Source organism: Sus scrofa, chromosome 5 (genome assembly GCF_054392235.1).
Source record: "Sus scrofa isolate SSC_HxYL_T2T_F1_AM1 chromosome 5, Sscrofa_HxYL_maternal_Yorkshire_Landrace_v2.0, whole genome shotgun sequence".
Taxonomy (NCBI): domain Eukaryota; kingdom Metazoa; phylum Chordata; class Mammalia; order Artiodactyla; family Suidae; genus Sus; species Sus scrofa.
The window spans coordinates 69,490,900-69,515,526 of NC_139387.1; the positions used below are offsets into that span (position 1 = coordinate 69,490,900).

The 24,627-nt window shown below is 41.3% G+C and overlaps 1 protein-coding gene across 8 annotated transcripts in view; it reads right to left on the minus strand.

Annotated features, from left to right (window-relative positions):
* RIMKLB (ribosomal modification protein rimK like family member B) overlaps nt 1–24,627 on the minus strand; it is a 110,653-nt gene that overhangs the window by 15,319 nt on the left and 70,707 nt on the right. For 2 of the 8 annotated variants that reach the window (XM_084956821.1, XM_021092381.2), the window contains exons 1-2: nt 16,985–17,344; nt 2,265–2,492 (exon numbers count right to left, since the gene is read on the minus strand). In XM_084956821.1, coding sequence (XP_084812947.1) covers nt 2,265–2,439 — 175 coding nt within the window. In that variant the 5' untranslated portion in view covers nt 2,440–2,492; nt 16,985–17,344. Of the gene's footprint in view, nt 1–2,264; nt 2,493–14,082; nt 14,253–14,749; nt 15,559–16,549; nt 16,734–16,984; nt 17,345–24,627 lie in introns of those variants that run through there. The other 6 variants (XM_084956816.1, XM_084956820.1, XM_084956817.1 and 3 more) reach the window with 5 other exon arrangements.

A 24,627-nucleotide genomic window follows, 5' to 3' on the forward strand; every position in this document is an offset into this window, starting at 1 on the left:
ACAGGACTATCTTGTTCATAGCTACATCCCCCAGCACTATCAGGCACACAGACTCAACTGATATTTACTGAAATTTGAAACTGTCTCAGTTTTTAAGAAGCAGAGCAGGTGTTTATAGTCTGAAGCTATGTGTCTAAAGCAAGATTTTCCTTATAAATGCTACAGAAAAACTAACCAACTCAAATTGAAAATACCAGAAAGTAAAAAGGTGGCCCCTAGAAATTTTTAAAATGAAATCACCCATTTTCACAACTGTCAAAAGTACTGTGCACAAGAAGTAAAAGAATATCATGTTTCTTAATTAACTGATTATTTACTATGTGTCAGACACCATACCAGGGCATTTTATATACATCTCAAGCCACCCTGAAAACATAGAGCAGGCCTTTTGATTTTTATTCCTACTTGCCCAAAAGAGAATTTATCAACAGGCTTAATTTAGCAGTAGGTAAATGAAACAAGACGAGCAGTCTAACCAACTGCAGTTTAGTTTTAAAAATTAGATTACCCAGGACAAATAGATCTAACTAGTTCTCAAGCTGAAGTTCTTTTCATTACAGTCACATGAATTCCCACCAAACTCCTGGCAGTATGACTCCTTTCAGTAAAACTATACTCTAATGGTTAGGTTAGTCCTAATTAGTGGAAAACCCCTGAATTCCATTATTTGCCTTGAAGGAAGAATTCGAGCTCATCCTCATCCCAATGCTTTCACAAGGCCATTCTCGTCTATTTCCAAATCCCTTACATTCTTTAAAAAAGTTTTCTGTGACAGCACCTAGCAGATTCCCAAGCTTTACTATCTTCACAATAAGACTAAGGATCCAAATGAATAAAAGTAATGACTTAATTACCAGTTTCACCGCTATGTGAATTATCATTATTATTATTATTATTAGATTCCCATTCTAGAATAATGGGTAGTCTTAATTGATTTCTGCCCCATCTTATGCCAGATAACCAAGTCTCTGAAAATCTACTGTTGGCAATATGCTCTCTGGAATTAATTTCTCTACTGGTTAAGGTTATTTGATTTCTAAATTATTTCTAGTTAACTTGAGCAGGAAAAAAATATTAATTCAAGTGAAACAACTTAGAAACATTTCTAAAGCAGTTATTTCTAAAGCAAAAATAATTGCTGATACAGTAGAAATTACAACACTGTAAATCAACTATATACTTCAATAAACTATAAAAAAATGAAAAATGAAAAATAACTGCTGAAAAGATACTGAGAATGGAACCAAAATGTTTAAGAGAGCAGAGTGATTGTTTACTAAAAGATTCTACTTATTTAAATCCATGATATCATGTTATTAATCAGTCAATAGATGCTGGATATTAAATAGCCCATGAATGAAATTACCCTACAAGAGGAGATTTGTACTTTGCATTATTGTTAATTCTCACAGTACCACCTTTTTCCATTTCCTTGGTGAGGAAACTAAATATATGGCCTCATTATGATTCTGGCCACAAAGCAAGTAAGTGATCTAGAATGTATTAAGTATTTGTCTTATATCCTTACCCAATACTATCACTAAACAACTAAGCATTTTCTAAAACTTAATTTAAAATGCCACTTAACATGTTACCATATAACTCCTAAACAGAAATAACCATTTAGCTGTAACAAATCATAACTCTTTCAAAGCACAGATGCAAAGATTTCTGAAAGTCAGTCCTAAAGAATTTCTATACATTTCCAAAATATTTTCTGCTATTGCCATGAGCTGTGGTGTAGGTCACAGACATGGCTCAGATCCTGTGTTGCTGTGGCTGTGTTGTAGGCCAGCAACTGTAGCTCCAATTTGACCCCTAGCCTGGGAACCTCCAAATGCCGTGAGTACAGCCTAAAAAGCAAAAAAAATAATAACAATAAAAATAAATTAGGACACCACTACTCAAAAAAAAAAGTATCATGCACCATATGCATAAAGCATTTTATAAAGAAAAAAGAAAATAAGAATCACACATGGCTTTTGATTAATTTTCTAGAAGGACCCTGAAAGGGTACAAATTTCTGTAGCACAAGGCATTTAAAACAAGAAGACAACAATAATGGAAGAAAACTAAGTTATCTTTAATTTTTACTTTAATTCTCAACTAATTCCTAAATAATAGAGGTTTATTTAATAAATACTGGCGTTTCCATTTCTTCCATAAAATATACTAGATTTTTAGATTAGATACTTAAGGCTATTAACAAATTATTTGCCCTAGTTATTCCTAGAACATCTAGGTTCATTCAACTATAGACTTACCTAGGTTTCCTTGCTCAATTGTTAGCACCACCTCGTCCATCACCACAGCCCTAAAGTCCAGTTCCTCTTCACAACATTTGGCCTTTAATGCTCGTAAGATCTCTTTCTGGGGATAGTCTTCCCTGATTCGACGATCTGTCAAAAACCATAACTTGGCAGCCACAGAGCTACACATCTTGATCTGCCTGTTTTTCCTTTTCCGGGATTATTTCCTCCTGAATGTAAACTCTAGATGGAAAAGAAGATACACATACAAAATCAATCAAGAAATCTAGTCAATTTTTTGCTTTCATGCAAATAAACACTGTGATTATATGCTAACTATAAAAAATAGGGAAATCCAATATCTCCATCTTTTCCACTACTACAATCTCCAACAAATTGTGCATATTCACATATATGTAGTTACTGTTCAATTTCTTCCCTTATTTCATATATATGTATATGTGTATATTACAAACATATATATGTACGTACATGTATCATAAACATATTTATAGGCTTGTTTAAAAATGAGATGGTAAATTAAAAAATAAAGAAAAGAGAAAATAAAAAAATAAAAGTGAGATGGTAGCACCTTTACTACTTGATGAGCATCAACACTGAAGTCACTGACCTAGCAACTAAGTAAGTACACAGAGAACGTGGGGAAAAAAACTTTAAATAACCAAACTAAATGCCAAAGTTCATTCACAAAAATTTGTTTATTTCAGTCAGGAGACAGCATGCTCTTACTCAGTGTTTTTATTCTATTTTTAATTTTTAAAACAAACACAGCTTGTTTACTAGAATGCCAAAAAAGGGTGCTGCTTCTCAAGAGTTTATATCATGAGCAAGCAACTGCTGAAAATCATTTTCATGATAAGTTTTAATAACAAGCTTAATTGGTGATTTCAACAAAAACAGTATTATTCCAAATGACAATGGGAAACAAGGGTGAGGACTAGAGGAAGCAATGGCCATAGAGATGGATGGCTTCCAGCACTTATAGCAGCTGAAACTGGTCCCTCTTATACCATTCACATGCTTTCCAAGTCTCAGCCAGAAATGCCTGCTCCACAGATGCACAGAGTATAACCAGGTTATGGGGCACTACCACATAACATACACATAGAAACACACACCATACCACCCCTCCCTCAAAACCTTAGCTTGTCCTGACTATCCAAGAACTAAGGTCTCAAAGGTATCAGTCACTAGAAAGCAGGCAAGGGAGTAAAGGAATGTGGAATACGCACTAGAAAGGGGCTTGGAGCTGTAAAAAAGCAAAGGAGAAAGGAGCTCTCAGCTGTGGCAATGCACTAGGGAGAGACCCAAGTAACTAGCAAAGAGGATTGCTGATGCCCAGAGCCTCCTGGCTCTCTGCGCCCTTGTTCCACAACTGTCCTCAAGAACATACCCTAGGCTAGACAAAGTAATAACTCAATTTATACACTAGGAACATGGAGTGTGACCTTATAGGGCCTTCCAGGCCAGTGGAAAGAGTCTCACTCAGAAGGAAAAGCTCACAAGTCACACCAGAGTACCTAATAATGTAGAAATACCCCGTTTCCCTTGAGAAGGAAGCTACAAAAATGCCCTTTAAAATGTTAACAATTGGGCTGGTTTTGAAACACCCTGTCATTGACTTGCAATATTCCAAAGCCACCATCTCTGTGCCTCCACTGACACTTCGTTCTTGACCATCATCTGTTCATATGATCAATTTCACTGCATGAAATTGCACTGCATTATTAGGGCAGTTGTGGCTCCAACAGAAATCAGGATGGGGAGAAAAAGTAATCAGGATGGGAACTGGGAAGCGCTTATGGTATGTGAGCTTTCAGGAAAATGCCGGTGCAGCAAGAGTAACACAACATGGTGTTCTCAGCGATTCTATAACAGAAAATAAAAATACTCCAGAGCAGCAATCTCACTGCTGTACAGCAACTCCTGAGAGATAACGCATGAGCGTATCCATCTTGCCCAGTTCTCAGCCCCAGCTCTGATCTCTCAGTGTAGAAGTACTCATCATTTGTCACAACTAGACCACATTCTTTTGGGGGGCATGTCTGCACCTACAAATCTGAAAATAGATAGAGGAAGGCTCTCACCCTGCAGAGCACTCTATGAAAGAGGTAAAGACTATGTTGAAGGTGTCGTCAATGGTTGTGGTTGCTCAAAGCCCCCCTAAGTGGCAGGCAACATGAGGGCTCTCACCTTGTCATGATCTTCATGTTCGATCATGTAGAAAACATTTTCTTTATCACCTTCAAAAGATGTGTTTTATGCCTTGCTTTTCCTATTAAGATTTGTAGAGGTTGTGTTGCAACTCATTTTTCCTATGCACTAAGCAAATGACATCACCAGTTGATAAAAGGAAAGTGTGCCTAACAATCCTCAGTTTACTGTTCCATTGGTGTCGGTATCTTCAAGTGACACCTGCCTAGATTTTTCAATCCACACTATAATTTTAGTGATCTCTAGAGACCAGTTTATTGTTAGGGAGTGAAAGGGCACAACCTCTTTCTGCCCAATGGTACACGGTTTCCTCAGGAGGATGAATGGCTGACCTACCCCCGTCTCTAAGGATGCTGCTGTATGAAATGGCCATTTGCCTTTTCCAGGCTGTTCCTTTAGGATTCACATCTAACAATACCACAAAGAGAGATTTCAAGTCCCCACCACCTCCACCCCATGGCCCTCCTGACCTGTGAGAGGCCACCAATACATTCCTATAAGCCAGGCAAAGACCAATAGGCTGGTGTCTCCTCCCCTAACTTTTATTTTAAAACATCTACTTTTGGAGTTCCCGTCGTGGCGCAGTGGTTAAAGAATCCGACTAGGAACCATGAGGTTGCAGGTTCAGTCCCTGCCCTTGCTCAGTGGGTTAAGGATCCGGCGTTGCCCTGAGCTGTGGTGTAGGTTACAGACGCGGCTCGGATCTCGCGTTGCTGTGGCTCTGGTGTAGGCCGGTGGCTACAACTCCAATTCAACCCCTGGCCTGGGAACCTCCATATGCCACAGGAGCGGCCCAAGAAATAGCAAAAAGACAAAAAAAAACAAACAAACAAACAAACAAAAAAAACATCTACTTTTGTTTTATTCCAATCTGTTAACATCAAGGAACAGACAAAAAAAGGTGGTAAGAAGTCAGAAGTGTAACAGTAAATCTACACAACCTAGGAGCCCAAAGTATGCCAATAAAATGACAGTCCTGAAGTTCAAATCATATCCACTTTTTGTTTTTCTGCCTAGGGCCACACCCAAAGCATATGGAGATCCCCAGACTAGGGGTTGAATCAGAGATACAGCCACCAGCCACAGATCCGAGCTGCGTCAGCCACCAGCCAACAACCACAGATCTGAGCTCGTCTTCGACCTACACCACAGCTCACAGCAATGCCGGATCTTTAACCCACTGAGCGAGGCCAGGAATCGAACCTACATCCTCATGGATACTCGTCAGATTCGTTTCCCCTGAGCCACGACAGGAACTCCACATTCACTATTTTAAAGACAGGCAAGAGTCCCCTGTAAAATTCCCCCCATTCCTGCAGACAATTAGTAAAGTGGGTTTTGCTACCCAATAATGTAACAATATAAATACAGCACTTGCAAATATTCTCTACACATTTCCCCCTAAAATGTAAAATCAGATCTACTAAATCTCATCTTTATTTCCCTCAAAGTATCAAGGAATATGATGTATAAATATCAGATACTACTCATAAACTGCTAAACTAGCCTATCTCAAATAGAAAAATTGATAAAATTTAATTCTATATTAGAGACAGTTTTCCCATGCAAACTTCACATCCATTTTTCTTGTGAGTCCCTTTCCAATAATGACTCCAGTAGGGAAAAATCAAAATCACAATCTGCCATCTGATATCAAGAGCCTCTCTTACTACTAGAAAGACTCTTTATTTCAGATAAGATATACCATATGAACTCAGAATTGAAAGAATATTAGGAAGAAAAAGATACATATAAAATACACATTTATATATATATATGTATCATAAAAATAGAATTTACTCCATTTGGCAATTACTACATATGTCCTTTCAGCGATATCACTCTGTCTTGGTTGTAAAATATAGGAGCTGGATTGAGTTTGTAGAGAAACATAAAAATGTGTAAAAACGCACTCCTTCAGTTTTATTTTCTGTTAACTCTTTTCTCCCAGCAGCTCTCCTGCTGTACATAATGCCCAGGCTTATTCTTAAACCTGAGTCTTTTTTCTCTGTAAGCCCAGATTCAACTACTATCATTGACTTACTAAATATATTTTTCCAACCAGGAGTTTTCAACTGAATTTCAGATCCTATTTCAATGGGCATCCATAACTAAATGGAACTCACTGTTGCCTCAGTTGAGCAAGTAAAAAAATGAATATTTTTATTCACGTAGTTTCAACACCTGGACCTTCCATTGAGATGGTAACATTTTATGTATTAGCTTGGCTAGGCAATGGTACCCAACTGTTTGGTCAGACACTAGTCTACATGTTACTATGACAGATTAACTGTGAATAAAGGAGATAAAATGAGAAGAAGGACTTGATGTAGAAGACTCATAGCATAGAGATACTCCCTGAGTTTGCAGCCTACTGGACTACCCTACAGATTTCAGAATTGTCAGCCCCACATTAACCACTTCCTTAAAGTTAATTTCTCCCTTTCCCTCCCTCCCTCCTTCCTTCCCCTCTCCCCAACATGTTTGTTAGGCGATCACTGAGTAAAAGTGTCCATCTTGGCCAGGCATGATAATAGCTGCTTGCATGAGTTGTCTTACATCAGGAACAGGGTGCTGTCCTAAAGACTAACCAGGAGGATTTGGGAGAGGCCAATAGGAGGGAGACAACCAGTCTCCCAGGATCCTTGGCACTGGACTTCATCTTGGCTGAAAGGACCCTTGGCCAGACCAAGTACAGATTGAGCAAGACGACTGGACAGAGACAATCCAGAAACTAACCTTATTCTCATAAAACCAGAGACTGCAAGCTACAGGGCAGAGCAGTTCTCCTGGGTTCCCTTACCCTGTTGGTCTCTGACTAGGCACCCCTTCCCAATAAAATCCCTTGCTTTGTCAGCACATGCGTCTCCTCAGACAATTCACTCTAATTCTTGTTTGACAAGAGCCCATTCTCCAGCCCTGGAAGGGACCCCCCTTCCTGCAACATATATACAAACACATACACACACGTAGACATAGATGATCCCTGAACAAGCAGAGGTTAAGGGGGACCAATCCTCTGGGCAGTCTAAAAAATTCCCATATAACTTAAGAGTCAGCCCTCCACATCCTCGGTTCTGCATTTGTGGATTCAATCAACTACAGTCTGAGGTGTACTACAGAATGTAATTAATGAAAAAAATTCTGTGTGAGTTCTCATCATGGCACAGCAGAAACGAATCTGACTAGGAACCATGAGGTTGTGGCTTCGATCCCTGGCCACACTCAGTGGGTTAAGGATCTGGCATTGCCATGAGCTGTGGTGCAGGTCACAGACACAGCTCAGAGCTGGCAAGGCTGTGGCTGTGGCATAGGCCGGCAGCTGCATCTCTGATTCAACCCCTACCCTGGGAACTTCCATATGTCTCAAGCACAGTCTTAAAAAAGAAAAGGGGAAAAAAAAATTCTGTGGATCAGTGGATTTGCACAATTCCAACCCGTGTTATGCAAGGGGCAATTGTTTCTAAGTGTATGTGATATACAACAGAAGCATAATATCTGAAGCCTTTGAACGACATGACTTTGAATGACAAACTCTGAATACTGGCCTAATTTACTGAACATTAGTACAACCACTATGGAAAACAGTATGGAGATACCTCAGAAAACTAAACATAGAACTACCATATGACCCAGCTATCCCACTCTTGTGCATATATCTGGACAAAAATTTCCTTGAAAAAGATACATACACCCATATGTTCACTGCAGCACTATTCACAATAGCCAAGACATGGAAACAACCTATATGTCCATCTACAGATGAATGGATTAAGAAGATGTGGTATATATACAACGCAGCCATAAAAAAGAACACAATAATGCCACGTGCAGCACCATGGATGTAACTAGAGACTCTCATACTAAGTGAAGTAAGTCAGAAAGAGAAAGACAAATACCATATGCTATCACTTATATCTGGAACCTAATATAGGACACAAATGAACCTTTCCACAGAAAAGAAACTCATGGACTTGGAGAACAGACTTGTGGTTGCCAGGAGGAGGGAGTGGGATGGACTGGGAATCTGGGGTTAATAGATGCAAACTATTGCCTTTACAATGGATAAACAATGAGATCCTGCTGTATAGCACTGGGAACTGTATCCAGTCACTTATGATGGAACATGATGGAGGATAATGTGAGATAAAGAATGTATATATGTATGTGTGATCGTGTCACTTTGCTATATAGTAGAAAATTGACAGAACACTGTAAACCAGCTATAATGGAAAAAATAAAAATCATTAAAAAAACTAATTTACTGAACACTTTTATATATGCTATTTCAATTAAGCCTCAGGTATTACATTAAGATTAAGAAATGGAGTTAAGAGTTCCTGGTGTGGCTCAGTGGTAATGAAACCGACTAGTATCCATAAGGATGCAGGTTTGATCCCCGGCCTCACTCAGTGGGTTAAGGATCTGGCATTGCCATGAGCTGTGGTACAGGTCGCAGGCACGGCTCATATCCTGCATTGCTGTGGCTGTGATGTAGGGCAGCACCTGTAGCTCTGATGTAACCCCTAGCCCCTGGGAACATACATATGCCGCGAATGAGGCCCTAAAAAAAAGACAAAAAAAATTTTTTTAACCAAACAATACTAATTTCGGCCTGGATTTCAAGAGATTTTCTGATTCTAAGTCCCCAACAGTCTCCTTTCAAATCACATTATGTGCCTATATTGGCTTAAGAGGTAGAAGGACAAAAGCATTAATGAACAGAGAAAGAGAAGAAACACCTCTATGGGGGGGGGGGGGGATTAAAGATACAGAAAATGAGTGATAAAATGAAAATCTCAGAAGAGTCTCAGAAACAACCAATGAATAGTCCAGTTAACCCATTACCAACTAATAACATTCATCAATAAGTGATCACAAAAGAATGTCCCTTTGAGATTTCCTCTACAATCTCATCCTTTGGCTAAGATGCCACTAAAAACAATATCACTATTTTCTTTGCCACACTAACTTTAAGGTAGACTACAATGCTATGAAAATAGGAGCAGAAGATTAGTGGGGTTTGTTTGTTTTTTGCTTTTTAGGGCAATACCTGCAGCATATGGAGGTTCCCAGGTTAGGGATCAAATCAGAGCTACAGCTGCCAGCCACAACCACAGTCACAGCAACACCAGATCTTAGCGGCCTCTAAGACCTACACCTCAGTTCACGGCAATGCCGGATCCCCAACCCACTGAGCCAGGGATTGAACCTGTGTCCTCACAGATTCTAGTCGGATTCATTTCCACTGAGCCACAAATGGAACTCCGAAGGCTACATATTAATCCAAGTTGACTTTACAGTGACAGATTATTCTTGAAAGAGTATGCCTCGAAAGCAGCAAATATCTAATTTTCAAAAGTTCCCACTATACTTTCACTCATACTCTCTCTCCTTATAGGTCTCTCATCTATGATAACCTTTTATTAAGAAGCAATATACATGAAATTGGGTGAAAAATGAGATAACCTTTTTTTCTTTTTCTTTTTTTTTTTTTTTTTTTGGTCTTTTCTAGGGCCACACCCACAGCATATAGAGGTTCCCAGGCTAGGGGTCTAATCAGAGCTATAGCCGCCGGCCTACACCAGAGCTGCAGCAGTGTGGGATCCGAGCCGCACCTGCGACCTACACCACAGCTCATAGCAACGCCGATGCTTAACCCACTGAGTGAAGCCAGGGATCGAACGTGCAGCCTCATGGTTCCTAGTCAGATTCATTAACCACTGAGCCAGGACGGGAACTCCAAGGAGATAACCATTTTCTAATCCAAAATCAATATGGTCCCTTAATCAAAAGACTGAAGAAAAACAGTAAAACACTAAGTGTTTACACAGACACAGAAAAGACAATAAAAGTAAGGAAAGGCAACACTTTTTAATATATAAACAAGTGCCTATGCACTCCCCTCCTTCATACAAGAAACATACATAAGACAAAGGCAAAAACAATGCATACAGGTGGGGTTAAAAACATTCTCCATTTATAGCTGACACAACACTTGCCACATATATTTTCTCATTTAGTCTGCAGGTAATTATGTGAGGAACAAAGATACATCTTATCCCATTTTAAAGGAATGACCTGCCCAAGATATCACAGTAATAGGTTCAAGATTCAAGTTTTCTGATTTCTGTACTCTTTTCTACTATCCCTAAAAGATATTGAAAGGAATTTAGACAAGAAAATAAATTCACTTTTTTATTTATTTTTCTGTTCTTAGGGCCGCACCCACAGCATATGGAAGTTCCCAGCCTAGGGGTCTAATCTGACGGCCTACACCAGAGCCACTGCAAGGTCAGATCCGAGCCTCCTCTGCTGCCTACACCACAGGTCATGGCCACGCCAGATCCTAAGCCCACTGAGCAAGGCTAGGGATCTAACCCACATCCTCATGGATACTAGCTGAGTTCATAACTACTGAGCCACTAAGGCCAACTCCCATAAATTCACTGAGTGATTTTATATATATATACATTATATACATATATATATAATATATATGAAATACAGTTTATTTGTATCTTCTCATTTAATCCTCATCATCATCCCTATGACATTATTGTGTTCATTTGGCTATACTAGCAGACTGGTTGCATGTCTAAATTAGAAAGTGACAGAACCCAGAATCACTTCAAATTCCACACACTCTATGGCAGAGACTGCCACTTGCCTCACAATATCCATTTTCTACATACTCCTTAGTAATAATATCTGACATTTAGCTGAGCACAATGTCATATGACTAAGATACTGTATTCCCTAGAGCTGAATGAAAGTACTGCACTCCAACCTTTAGGTAGCATACTAAAGAAATATACTCTTCCTTGGCCCTTCCTCCATCCTGCTATGAAATGTAGATGTCATGGTACACCTCTAACAACCATCTGGACTGAGGCAGGAGTCAACCATAGGAAAAGCATAGCTACAGTGTTAGAACTTCAATCCCTGACAATTGTGTAGTGGTGTGGCCTTGGATTGCTTCTACTATTTCTTGCATGAAATAAACTTCTATCTCATGTCAATGATATTTGGGGATTCTTTATTAGAGGCCACTGAAACAGCCTGACAAACATACTCGATCATATCATGCTCCATCAAGGTTTGCATGTCAGCAAGTAGTGGTACTGCCCTGTATCTGAGTGGGACTTACCTTTGTACACTACAAAAATCATCATTTTACATTTGATCATTTTACTTTTATATATATTTTTACAACATCCCAGGAGAAATCTCTCTATAACCTGCCTACTGAAAAAGCAAACTATTCCAAGGCAAAAAATGATCTGAATCTAAGAGAAATACTAAATACACAAAACTCAGCATTCAATTAAGAATTACATTTAACTACTACCTGAGTGCCTACTACATACTCTTCATAAAGATACCATGGTAAGTAAACACAGTCCCAGCCCTCATAGAGCTAAAAGTGACCTGATGTTAAAATGTCAGAGAGTTCCTGCTCTGGTGCAAAGGGACTGGTAGTATCTCCACAGCACCAGGACGCGGATCTGATCCCCAGCCCAGTACAGGAGGGTTAAAGGATCCAGTGTTGCTGCAATTGTGGCCCAGCTCTGATCCCTGGCCCAGGAACTCCATGTGCCATGGGGAAGCCAAAAAAAAAAGGGTTATGAGTAAGAAAAAAGGTTCAACATCACTAAGCACTAGCAAAATGCAAACAAACAAACAAAAAGCCATAAACCTACCCCCATACAGGATGGTTACTATCAAAAAGGAAAACAACAACAGGAAATAAGTGTTGCAGAGGACAGAGCCTTGCAAACTGTTAGTGGGAATGTTCAGCGGTACAGCTGCTGTGGAACAGTATGGAGATTCCTCAAAAAATTAAAAATAGAATCACCACATGATCCAGCATGTCCACTTTTACCTATATACCCAAAACTGAAAGCTGAGTTTCAAAGAGCTACTCGTAGACTGTTCACAGCAGCTTTATTCACAATAGCCAAAAGGTGGACACAACCCACCTGTAGCTTCAGAGATGAATAAACAAGCAAAATGCAGTATATACATACAATGCCCTATAAGGTCCTTCTGATACATGCTTACAACATGAATGAAGCTTGAGGATATTACACTCCAGGATATCTGACTACTCTGAGGTAGTCAAATTCATAGAGAAAAATACAGTGGTGGTTAAGGGCTATGGTGTTGGGAGACTGGGGAGTTACTGTTTTATGGGTATAAGATTTTGGTTTTTAGTTCTGGAGATAGATATGGTGATGGTTGTACAATATGAACGTACTACCACTAACATATGTACTGAAAACTGGTTGTGATGGTAAATTTTATGTTGTATGTATTTTACAATTAAAAAACAAAACTGGAAAAGGAAAAAAAAGGTCATGAGCAAATTCTAACATGTTTGTAAGTACAGTGGGTTAAGGATCTGGCATTGTCACTGCGGTGGCTAGGGTCCCTGCTGTGGTGCAGGTTCCATCCCTGGCTGGGAACTTTCACATGTCCCAGGCAAAAAAAACAAAAACATGAAAATGTTTACACATACCCAACTAAATGGTCAGAAAAAAATTTCCTCTACTTAAATAACCTGTAGCTTAGTTACTAAAATTCCTAAAATAGTCTGTGGTACAAAAAAACCTAAGTTTTCTCTGGAATCCAAGTAACATTTCTCATGATTTCACTTAACAGAGAAATGTTACATCAGCATATCTCTGGGACATGGCACAAAATTTCAAAAATGTTCCTGAGATGCAATACACAGTATAGCTCAAAGTTCATTACATTTAACATGTTAAATGTTGGGACTTCCTTCCAAATTTTCTTTCTGCACATTATGTTGAAAAAGAGTTGGAAAGCTGTCAATATATTCAAGAAGGCTTTATAGACATGGCTAACTACATCACATGTAAAAGGAAGAAGCTAACAACTAACTCCAAAGCATCAGGGAAGAATTCCAAGGTTGCTATATTTGTGCAAACCTGCATGAATTTAAAATGTAGTTCTCTGAAGCATTTCTGAAATGCTGCCAAATATGGGATAGCAGAGCAGTTAAGACAGAATTGGTCTGATCTTATATAGCAAATCCATTCTAAGAACATGAAGCTAAGAGCTAGTATCAGAAGGGGTTCAAAAAAAAAAAAAAAAAGGAGAGCAGGAAATAATAAAGGGAATATAAAAAGCTGAACAGAACAAAAACTTTAAGGAGTAGGTTAGGATTATTTTGGGGGGTTGTACCTTGGTGATGTGCTGCCACTTTTGAAAGAAAGGTAGTAAAAATCTGACATATCAATATTTACACAAACTTGTTTTGCTAATTCAGCAATTGGTACACATTTTATTAGAGTCCAGTAGACTCCTCCAGACACGTTCTGGGAGAAGTGACTGACAGAGGAAAAGTAATATCAATGATATTAGACTGTAAACTCTATGAGGACAGAATTCCTATCTGTTTTATTTCTATTATCGTCAATGCACAGCATAGAACCTCAGAAAAGGACAGAGTTAAAGGTTAGGAATTACTTTAAAGAAGTCTGTTACAATAAACTATAAAAGAGTATGAAAATATTTAATATTATCAACATTAGACAGGCTAAAGAACATCATAATTTCTAAACATAATTACCTTTGTTAATGGTGTGGGGAGGGGAGGGGGAGGCGTGCACAGGCACATAATTTCAGTTAAGGAGGGGAAAAGATAGCAGCCTACACTCTAAGGGAGTAGAGCTGGCTAGCTCTGTGGCTTTTGTCCTCCAGGCCAATAGTGAAGGGGAAAAAACACTGGAAAAGAAAACACTGAAAATAACATCATGGTGTTACCACGAAGCCAGAAAAGCAGTCCTTTCTGCAAAACTAACATTTACACAGATTCATACAGCACATGAATCTAAAATACATTATGTACAGATATTTTGGGAGGTATTAAAAGATAATACACAAACCCTTAATAGGACAAGCAGGAAAATTCCCAAGTAATGAAAAACAATTTCTCCAACATCTGTACTTAATCTCCCCATTCAACCTCTCTTCAGATAACTGCATATGCCAATACAGTTATCATTTTAAAATAATACTTTCTTCACTGTCCTTATCACAATCTACCCCCTCATTAAAGTAGCATAACTATTATACTTTCTAAAGGGTCTTTTCTCATATGCTCATGACTTAATCCCACTGACAAAGAATATTCTTTGTAAATCAACCAGCCATAAAGTCTCTCTACAAATCCACATGATTTAATTAAATACCCCCCAAAACAAGTGTGTCAATAAGCAACATATGGTGAAACTCACCCTCCTTACTTTATGTTTGGTTTCTCTCACTCTTCATGGGCTGTTCCTGGGTATAGAAGTTCTTCCTCCACCCATTTTCATTCAGTTTAGGTCTCTACTATGCCTGCTCCCCAGAGGAAGATGATAAAAGCTACAACCCAAAGTGTGGAACAACTCACTCCGCTGTGTTCCCCCAATCTGTTTCACTGTTCACAACGTTCAGTCCTTTAGCTTATAAGGAGGGGAAAAGTTTTGAGAAACTTCACCTAGTGACCCCAACAGCAAGTCCAAGGTGAATATAAATTGAGAAAGAACTGGGAGATATTTTAAAAGGTATGTCTCATCCTGTGCCAACAAACTAATGCCTGAGGACTGACTGATGTTCGACAGCCAGAGATTTTTTAAAAAGCATATTCACTTTAATGTGTTTCTTTACAATATTGCAAAGGAAGGATAGAAAAATTATGTCACCGGTAATTTCCCTCTGGTGAGGAAAAGGGGACCAAAAGAGAAGGGAAAAGAATAAAAGGGATAACTTCTTGTTGTCACTTTCTCCTCCACTCCCAGATAATATCATATTCAATAGGAAACATGAGAAAAATTTTAAAAGCTTTCCAACCAGAAAGTAAGATAACTGCAATTTTAGCTACTAGCCAAAAGTCTAAAGGTTAGATATACAACTCCTTACCCCCCCCAGGGGGAAAATGGGGGAAGAGGAGAGTGGCTCTTGACTTAGTAGAGGACTGCATGTGACTGAATTTGCTGTTCCCCTTCTTGGCTATTTTCAGAATCACAGACTGCCCCCCTCCCCGACAAGGAGACTCCAGCACCTGGTGGGGGTAAGAGAAAATAAGAGAAAAAGGGAGACAGAGAAAGAGAAAAACATCAACAGCCATGTTGACAAACTAACAACTAAATCTATGACATGAAAGAAGGAAATTAATAGCTGACCAAGATAGAGTGAAATAAACAAAAGATTACCTCAAAACAAAATAAGCCTCCTCCCCTTTGACACACTAACCAAAAAATATCCAATAACCATTAGAAAAGAAATTTAACTATGACTATCATGACTATATTAGAGGTTTTCATTCCAAAAGTTAGAAAATGGTGAATCTCCGACTGGAATTTCAGAAGGTGTTTTGTTCCAAACGATTACCTTAAAGTATCTGGACCACTAATTGTTTAAGAAATTTTTTTAAAATGACCTTGAAACTATCCAATGTTAGGAAATAAAATGAGACATTTACATTTTAATGGTTACTGTTAGAAATTCAATCTCCATGAATATAATCAATATATCAAGCCCACAAAAGGAAAATCTTCCATGTTAGGCTGCCCATAGTTTCCATATAGATTTAATTCAACCCCACGAAAATATGGGAATAATTTACGTAATTAATGACAAAATAGCACAATGAAAGAATTTACATCGAAGTTACACTCAGCACGGTCAGTATAATAATCCCATTCACAGAAGAGAATTAAGGCCCCATCTCCATTCATAAACACAGACGGGAGAAAATACGGGAGACTGCAAATCTGTTATCAGAGATAATACATTAGTAAAGTAAATCTGAAGTTATTACCCCCTATTTTGGATTTATTGGGGAGGGATAAAGATATATGCATCATAGTCAAATGCTTTCAAAAAAAAAATCAAACAAGACAAGCAATTACTGTCACCCCATTCTTAATCAGAGGGCTGTCACAAGGAATGGCTGTCACTCTCTCTGAAATATTCACGCAGGGAGGAAAACGTGGAATTAAAACAGAATAACTGCAGGACCAACACCACCCGCTCCGGCCTCGGTCACGCACCACAGGCATCTGTCTGATGGCAGCAGAGGCGGCAGAGATCACCACGCTCCCAAGGACAGGTTACCGCCACGCGTGTGGCCCCGCGGCGCATTCCCAGGCTTACCACACCCCCTCAAGGACGGGGCCGAGACGGCTCCCCCGCCGAGGCCGCCGCCTCCCTCCCGCCTCCCGCACCAGCATCCTCAACCCCTCCCGGCGCGCACGCCCAGCCCAGTGTCGGCATCGCGCCCCGCCGCCCCCGGCTCTGAGGCGACCCCCCCGCCCGCCTCCACAAGCCCCGGGCCCCGGCCGCGCTGGCCCCCACACCCTCCCGGCCCGGCCCCGCTCATCCGGAGCCCGTTCGACCCAACTCGGCCGCGGCGGGGAGGGCGGAGGGCGGCGGCACCTCCGCCTCTCGCCGCGACCCCCAGGGAGGGACGCGAGAGTCCCGCTCACCTGGCTTGGGCGGCTCCTCCCTCACTCTCTGCCGGCGGCGCCGGGCTGGGGCCTCCGAGGGCAGCGCGGGCGGCCAAGGGGCTGGAAGTCCAAGAAGGAGAGGCGGGGGAGGGGGTCGGGATGCCGGGAGCCGCCTCCTTTCTCCGCCGCCGCCGCCGCCGCAGCGGCTCCCGCAGCCAGGCCGGGCGTCCTCGCCCACTCGCCCCCTTTCTCACAGCCGCGTGGTTGGCCTGGCTCTCCTCACACCCACCCACACACATTCACCTCACCACACACACTCACGCACATACACAGACACACACACACTCGGCCGCTCCTCGCTCCCACACTCCCTCACACTCCCTCACTCGCCAGAAGTGCGCGCGCGCGCGCGACCCTGCTCTCACACACACACACACACACACACACACAGCGCGCGCGCCGCCGCCGCCGCCGCCGCTGGAGGCCGCCCCGAGCTCCCCCAGACCGAGGCGCTGCGCGCCGCCAGCCCGCGTGCAGAGGACCCGCGCGCGCCCCGGCCCCGCCCACTAGGCGCGGCAGGCGGGGGGCGGGGGGCGGCGGCCGGCCGAGGAGCGAGGGCCGGGCCAGTGGGCCGAACCCGGCCGAGCGGGTATGACACCTGCGTCGGGGCCCGCCCCCATCGCCCCACCCCCCCCTGGCGCCGGGTCTCCCACTCGCAGCCATCGCCGGCCTCTCGGGTGAAGAATCGCTGGAGCACGAGCGCTGGGGGCGGGGGGCGAAATGAGAGCGCGAGAGCGCTTCGAGGACGCGCTTCTCCCACCCGCCCCTAAACCGTCCTCACTGAGAAAGGGAAACGGGGGGCGGGGGGCGAGGTTTGTTCCCGACTCACAACCGCGTGATGAAGCCCTTCGGTTGTACACCCTCTCCGCCCTCACAGCCCCTCCTCGGGCCCCAGTCATCCACGCTCTGAACCCTGACGCGAGCCCCCCGGAGCCTCGCGGGCGCAGAGGGGCGGTGTCGCGTCTGCGCCTCCCGCCCGGCGCGGTCCGCTTCCCGCCGCCCAGCGGACGGCCTCCCCGTCGAGTCCTCCCCCGTCCGTGGTATCCCCTCTGGGGACAATGATCGTAAATACCTACGAGATTCCTCTCGGTGTACGGAGTAAAGACAATTCCACTGTATATCGTGAGGCCACTTTTTAAACTACATCATATATTCTCAGATCCAGGCGGGGTCGCGTGCTACCGCCGGCTCTGCCAGAAACTAGTGTAAACCTTAGTTACTGAACTTCCTCTGAGCCTTTGTTATGAAAAGAGAATATTCCAAGGTTGCCGTGAGAAAGAAATGTGATGATATCCCCGAAAGCGTTTTGTAAATTCTCAAACTATGTAAAAAGGAATGTTCACGTTAGTGTGTTTCTTCATAACACCTCTGAGAAGGGGGTAGCAGATTTTTAAGATGTTACTGATAATTTCTCTCTGGTACAGAAGGTCCCACAACTCCTCCACGAAGGAAGGTAAGAATATAAATAGGTTTAACTGTATTATTACGAAAGGCAACAGATGACCATGCTAATTACATGGAAGATTCATTTCCAAATAACCTGCCATTTAGTACCACCAGGTAGCCCACGTGTGAGAGACAGTGCCCGAACAAGTTTGCCTTCTTGCAGATGACATCCCCTTCTCAGCCAAATTCTTTTCAGCATTCCTTTCCCAATCTTCAAGGTCTGCCTTTTTTTTTTTTTTTTTTTTTTTTTTTTTTTTTTTTTAACTGATTTACCTTAGGGAGACCTCAGAAATGTAGCATAACCTAGGGTGTTAACTTCTGGGCTGCACTGGATTTCTTTTTTTTTGCTTAACTATGTGATACTTCTCTGAATCTTAATCAGCTCAACTATAAAATTTTACCTTTTTTAAAACTATAAAAATAGTTACCCACCTTCTTCAGTTAGGTGTAAATAAGTCAAGTATTAAGGTTTAATGCCTGGTACAAAGCAAGTGCTATTATAAGTGTTTACTGCTGTTACTACATATTATGACATTGAGAGTAACCCAGGATAGTGAGCTATTTTCACCAAAGATATGTTTCGAGGAACAAATGTGCTATTATCTTAAGAAGAAAGGGGGAAAGATCTACAGAATTAAAATGTTGCTATTTATTCAGCTCTAATATTCATCTCCCAGAACATGAAGTACCTCCCTTATGATCTAAAGACCAAGACAATTATTTTGTGATCAAAAAAGCTTGATCACAAAGATATGAACACAATTGAAAATCTGGCACAAGATACTTAGGGAAATTGGCACAAAGTTTGCAAAACCCCCCCCCCAGAAGTTCAATAATACCTACCTCTCTGTCCCACAGTTAAGGATCCCATGCACCACACTGCCTAGAAAAGGCAGATTGTATTGCTGATGAGGGTATTAAGACTGTTAACTCTCTGGCTGCTTACTTATTATTTTTTTTATTTTATTTATTTATTTATGTTTTTTTGGTCTTTTTGCCTTTTCTAGGGCCTCTCCCACGGCATATGGAGATTCCCAGGCTAGGGGTCGAATCAGAGCTGTAGCCACTAGCCTACGCCAGAGCCACAGCAACATGGAATCCAAGCCACATCTGTGACCTACACCACAGCTCACAGCAATGCCGGATCGTTAACACACTGAGCAAGGCCAGGGATCAAACCCACAACCTCGTGGTTCCTAGTCGGATTCGTTAACCACTGCTCCATAACGTTAACTCCCGCTTGCTTATTTATTATGGAAAAAAAAAAAAATTCCTCTCACTATAGGCCAGATACATCCTAAGAAATTCATAACGCATACAACTTTGCTTTTCATTTTAATCTATTCAGGGAAACCAAAAAAAAAAAAAAGAAAGGCAAACCCAGAAGTACATTTTTTTCCCCCTAGGGCCCCACCTGCAGCATATGGAGGTTCTCAGGCTAGGAGTGGAATTGGAGCTATAGCCACTGGTCTGCACCACAGCCACAGCAATGCCAGATCCGAGCCACACCTTCAACCTACACCACAGCTCATGGGAACGCTGGATCTTTAACCCACTTAGTAAGGCCAGATATCAAACCTGCATTCTCATGGATGCTAGTCAGATTTCCCTGAGCCCCAACGGGAACTCCCAGAAGTACATTTTTAAAAACAAAGCCAGTGATACGGCTTAAACAGATTGTCACTGTATAAGATAATATTTTTATATGAAGTAATGAGGGAGCAGAAATTATTTTTAGCATTTCCATAATGGGGAAGCAAGGTCCAGAAAGATTCAATCATAATTTGTCTCCATTCACGGTATGTATGTCTGGACAGCTATGGGCTTCCATTTCCTTTGGGTAGCCAAGTATGCTAAGTATTTTAAGTAGCTTATCTTGGTTTAATCATGCACCACTCACTTTTAACCCATAAATTAATATTCTTCAAGATGCTCTGGGGTCAGTTGGATCCCTAGAGAAGACATATTATAAGTAACCTAACATCTCTGGAGTCAGATAAACCTGATTTATCTGATTTGAAATCCCAAGTTTATTTACTAGCAACATAGGGCTGTTATTTAACCTCTGTTTTCTTATCAACGAAATAAATAAAGGTTAACTATTTCATTGAGTTGTAAGGATTAATGAGGTAAATGTAATGCACTACATAGTATAAGTGCTCAATAAATATTAGCTATTATTGTAGGATACCAATGTGGCCAAAGAGAAGCTATACAATGTATGTATGGTAATAATATAAATAGATTTCTCTGAGTATGAGACCAACCCCACCCTGACTAATATATTTGAAACAAATTGAAACATCCTTTGCCCAAAGCAAAACATTTCCAGATTTTTGTTCCTATACACAACAGAATCAATGGGAAGCAACACAATTCTGTTGTGTTCTGTTGTGTTCCTATACACAACAGAATCAATCAATCAGAATATCTGGGATTGGGGTCCAGGGACCAACATTTTCTAAAGCTCTCTAAGGAAATTCTAGTGTGCAGCCAAGATGAAGACCAAAGTTTGGACAACAGAGATGCTGGAATTATCCATATATGACATAATGAAATGCATGCATTATCTAGACATTTGAATCACATGAGATTGCTGCAAGAAGCATTTTTTAAAGTTCTTGGGGGACAATATGAAGACACTGGGGGAAAGGATTTGATGAAAATAAAAGGTGCCCAGGTTCTCTTGCGTTGCATTGGTGTATAGCTAGCTACATCAGCCAGAAAAGCATAACTCACCTAGTATCTAGATTGTGGGTCAGCAAAGCATCCCACAGACACCATCTGGTGCATATCTGGGAGTGGGGGGTGGGGACAGGGGGAGGTGTTCGAGACAAACTGGAATTTGATGAAAACTAAAGACTTAAAGTGGTAAAGAGAAAAACTGTAAACAGAAGGGGATCTCAGTACCTAAAATAGTTTTCTTCATAGGGTACCTAATGTGATTCCTGTGGGTGGAAGAAAGGTAGCAGGAGTCTTGAATCCGAACCTACACTAGCCAATACGGAACAGTAGCGGCAGCTGCCAATTGCTCTCTCTCCCCAGCTTCCTCTCCCAGAACCAGCCGGCTAGAACCAGCCCGGCAACAACAGTCTTCACAGCTAGAATAGCTAAACACTGATCTAGCCTTTCTCCACCCACACCCCTCCTCCTCTGTCTCCACTTCGTTTCTGCACTTTCAGCTGAGCGCCTCTCAGAACTTAAGAAAATGCCGCTGCCAGACACAAAGGAGGATGAGGGGAAAGGGAGGAAAGACTGCACGTTGGCTGAATCAGAGAAAGAAAAATTGTGGAGAAAAATAAAAGACTTAGAAAGAGGGGTGGTATAGGTACCTCCCCTTCCTTTAATTGTACCTGGTTACTATTTTTTTCTAACTACTGAATAGGAATAAGCCAGCACGTTTAAAATGCAGAGTCCTTGGCCTTCACCCCAGACCTTCTGAATTAGCCCGGGTATCTGCATGTTTTAAGCCAAACTCAGAGCTTATGGAATCAGCCAATAATCCACACTTTTAACCAGTTTATCAAAGTGATTCTGAAAGTTGCATGAAAGAAACATGCAAGTTTGAGAATAGTATCTTAATAGACAACCATTTGTAAAATGATCTTTATTTAAAGCACTTGGCATTTATAAACCCATATTAGTCAAGCAAACTTGTAAATATTGAGCAAATATTGTGAGTCTCCTTGGACAGAAGAGAACACTAAGGCAATGAGATAAAATCATTGGTGGCAATTTCCTAGTCTCCTAATTCGGTGTTCCTAGTCTCTTGATTTCCTGTCTTAAAAGTGTATCAACCTGGGAAGAATGGAAGAGAGAAAGGAATAAGGTAGCATGCTCTCTTCAAGGAATAGAGGAAGCCTCAAGTAATAAGGGCAAAAACAAGTGCAGGGAAACATGATTGAATTGGTTGCCATTTCAATCGTAGAAATGATGACATTCAAAGCACACATGGGCTGTATGGGTCTATGTCAACAGCAGCGCCCTGAATGATGAACAAATATTTACAGATTGAATGCCTGTAAATATTTACAGGCATCCTAATGACCTGGCACCATCTTGCTTGTCCTGGTCCACTTTGCTGTCTTTTGCACATTGAAAAAGTCGACCATAGGGAGTCTCAGTTTGTGTAATCATCTTTGATGCAAAGAAACAGAACATATCTTTTCTATTCAAATCCCCATCTGCCCTATTCCTTCATTTTTTTTTTACATCATTTGTTTTCTGTTTAACCCTCCATGCTTTTTCTATTTAACCTTCCTTTCATCAACTCCACCCAAATCCCCCAACTCTTTCCTTGATTTTTTTGTCTCTCTCCCAGTGCCTTTCAATTTGAGATTCATCCTAGCAGCATGGTAAAAGAGGAGACAATAAAGACAAAAGAAAAAAATGGAAAGAAACCTATGTTGAATGACGCAGTAGAATTACTAGGCAAATCTGTAATATATGAGTTCCAATCCTTCTTGCTAATTTCCCAAAACTTATCTGGACAACAAGGGCAGACAACCAAGATAGAAGATCTATAATACCGGCTTGCTTGCTTAGTAAATAAATGGTACATGAAATTTAGGAAACTTGCCACAGAAATATTTGAAACATATGTGGTTACATATCTGTAACCAGTTTCATAATAAACCTAACGTATCTTAGGACATGAAATGTTCTCAGAGCTAACAGTTTGATCCTCCAAATAACCCTAGGGGGTTTGAGTATCTTGCGGCTGCAAATGGGCAAACTGAGGAACAGAGATGTTGAGTGACTTTTCCAAATGCACACAGCTAGCAAGTGGCAAAACCATGATTTGAATTCAAGCATCAAGTACATACTTTTTTTTATCCCCCTTATTTTGGACCACCTAATAGCAAATGGAGCTCCCAGGCCAGGGATCAGATCTGAGCTACAGACCTAAGCCACAGCTGTGGCAACACGGATCCCCAACCCACTGTGCCATGCCAGGGATCGAACCCGAGTCTCAGAACTCCCAAGACACCACTGATCCTATTGCACCACAGCAGGAGGTCCCTCAAATACATACTCTTAACCAACTTCTTATAATCCCTCCAAGGCTATGTAATTGAATTTGTCTGCAGTTTCTCCCCACTACTTAATATGTAAAATTTTATTTACATATCATGGCCTGTTGTTTTGGCTTATGTCCCTATCATCGTACACAAATATTTCATACATAATAGGACATTAGAATTTGCCACAAAGGATCTAAGAGTCCATTACTCAAGCATACCTATAAAGATTCAACAACAAAAATTAATGTTATTCTCTAAATATAGATTCTATTGTGATTATCAAAGTACAAATCCACTTAAATTCATCATAAGTGAATTCACTAAATTCTTAGAAGCTTTTCATCATTACGCTTTTTCTCAAAATTTAGTTACTAAAAATAAATCTATTATTTTGTGGGAAACCAAAATGTTTTGAGGTTTAAAAAGGGACCCGCTGACATGTTTGGGAAAAGGGGTTTAGCAGACAAACCAGGGTTTAGTGCCCAATAGAGAGGGCAAAAGTAGGTCAGTGTCCCTGGCAGACACAGAGTGATGTCACCGGAGATATGGGGTGGGAGGTAGGGGAGGAGGAATTTAAGGTGGGGAAGTGGAGAGACACTTTAAAGGGGGGGGGGGGACTGTAGGTCAGGAGGGGAAGAATTTATAGCGGTGGCGGACTTAAGTCAGGCTTTTATAGGCTGATGGCAGAAACAGCTGAAGCCCCCACTCCCTCCTCCCTCCTCGCAGCCTGCTTTCTCCCAGGCCTGATTCCCTCCCTCGTGTCACCAGCAGACCCCCTCTGCTGGAGACAAAAGACACCAGAGAAAAGAATCAAGAAAAAGACAAGCCTGAGAAGGAATAATTTCAATAAAGGGGAGAGTGGTACAGAGAGTGAAGAGAATTTTAATCAAATCCAGGGAAACATGATGGAAAAGAAAAACAAGAGAGGGGCAGATGACAAAAAATCATGGAAAGAAAGAGAGGAAAAGATGGCTGAATGAAACAAAAGACATATTGATGCATGGAGCAAAAGTAGTCCTGGAGATACAATTGTCATAATTTTAATTGCTCATGTGTAAAAAATGAAGTGAGCAAGACATGGTAAGGTTGCAATTTGAATCCATCAAAAATAGGAGTTAGTGTTCTTGCAACAAAGCAAAACTGGGATCGTCC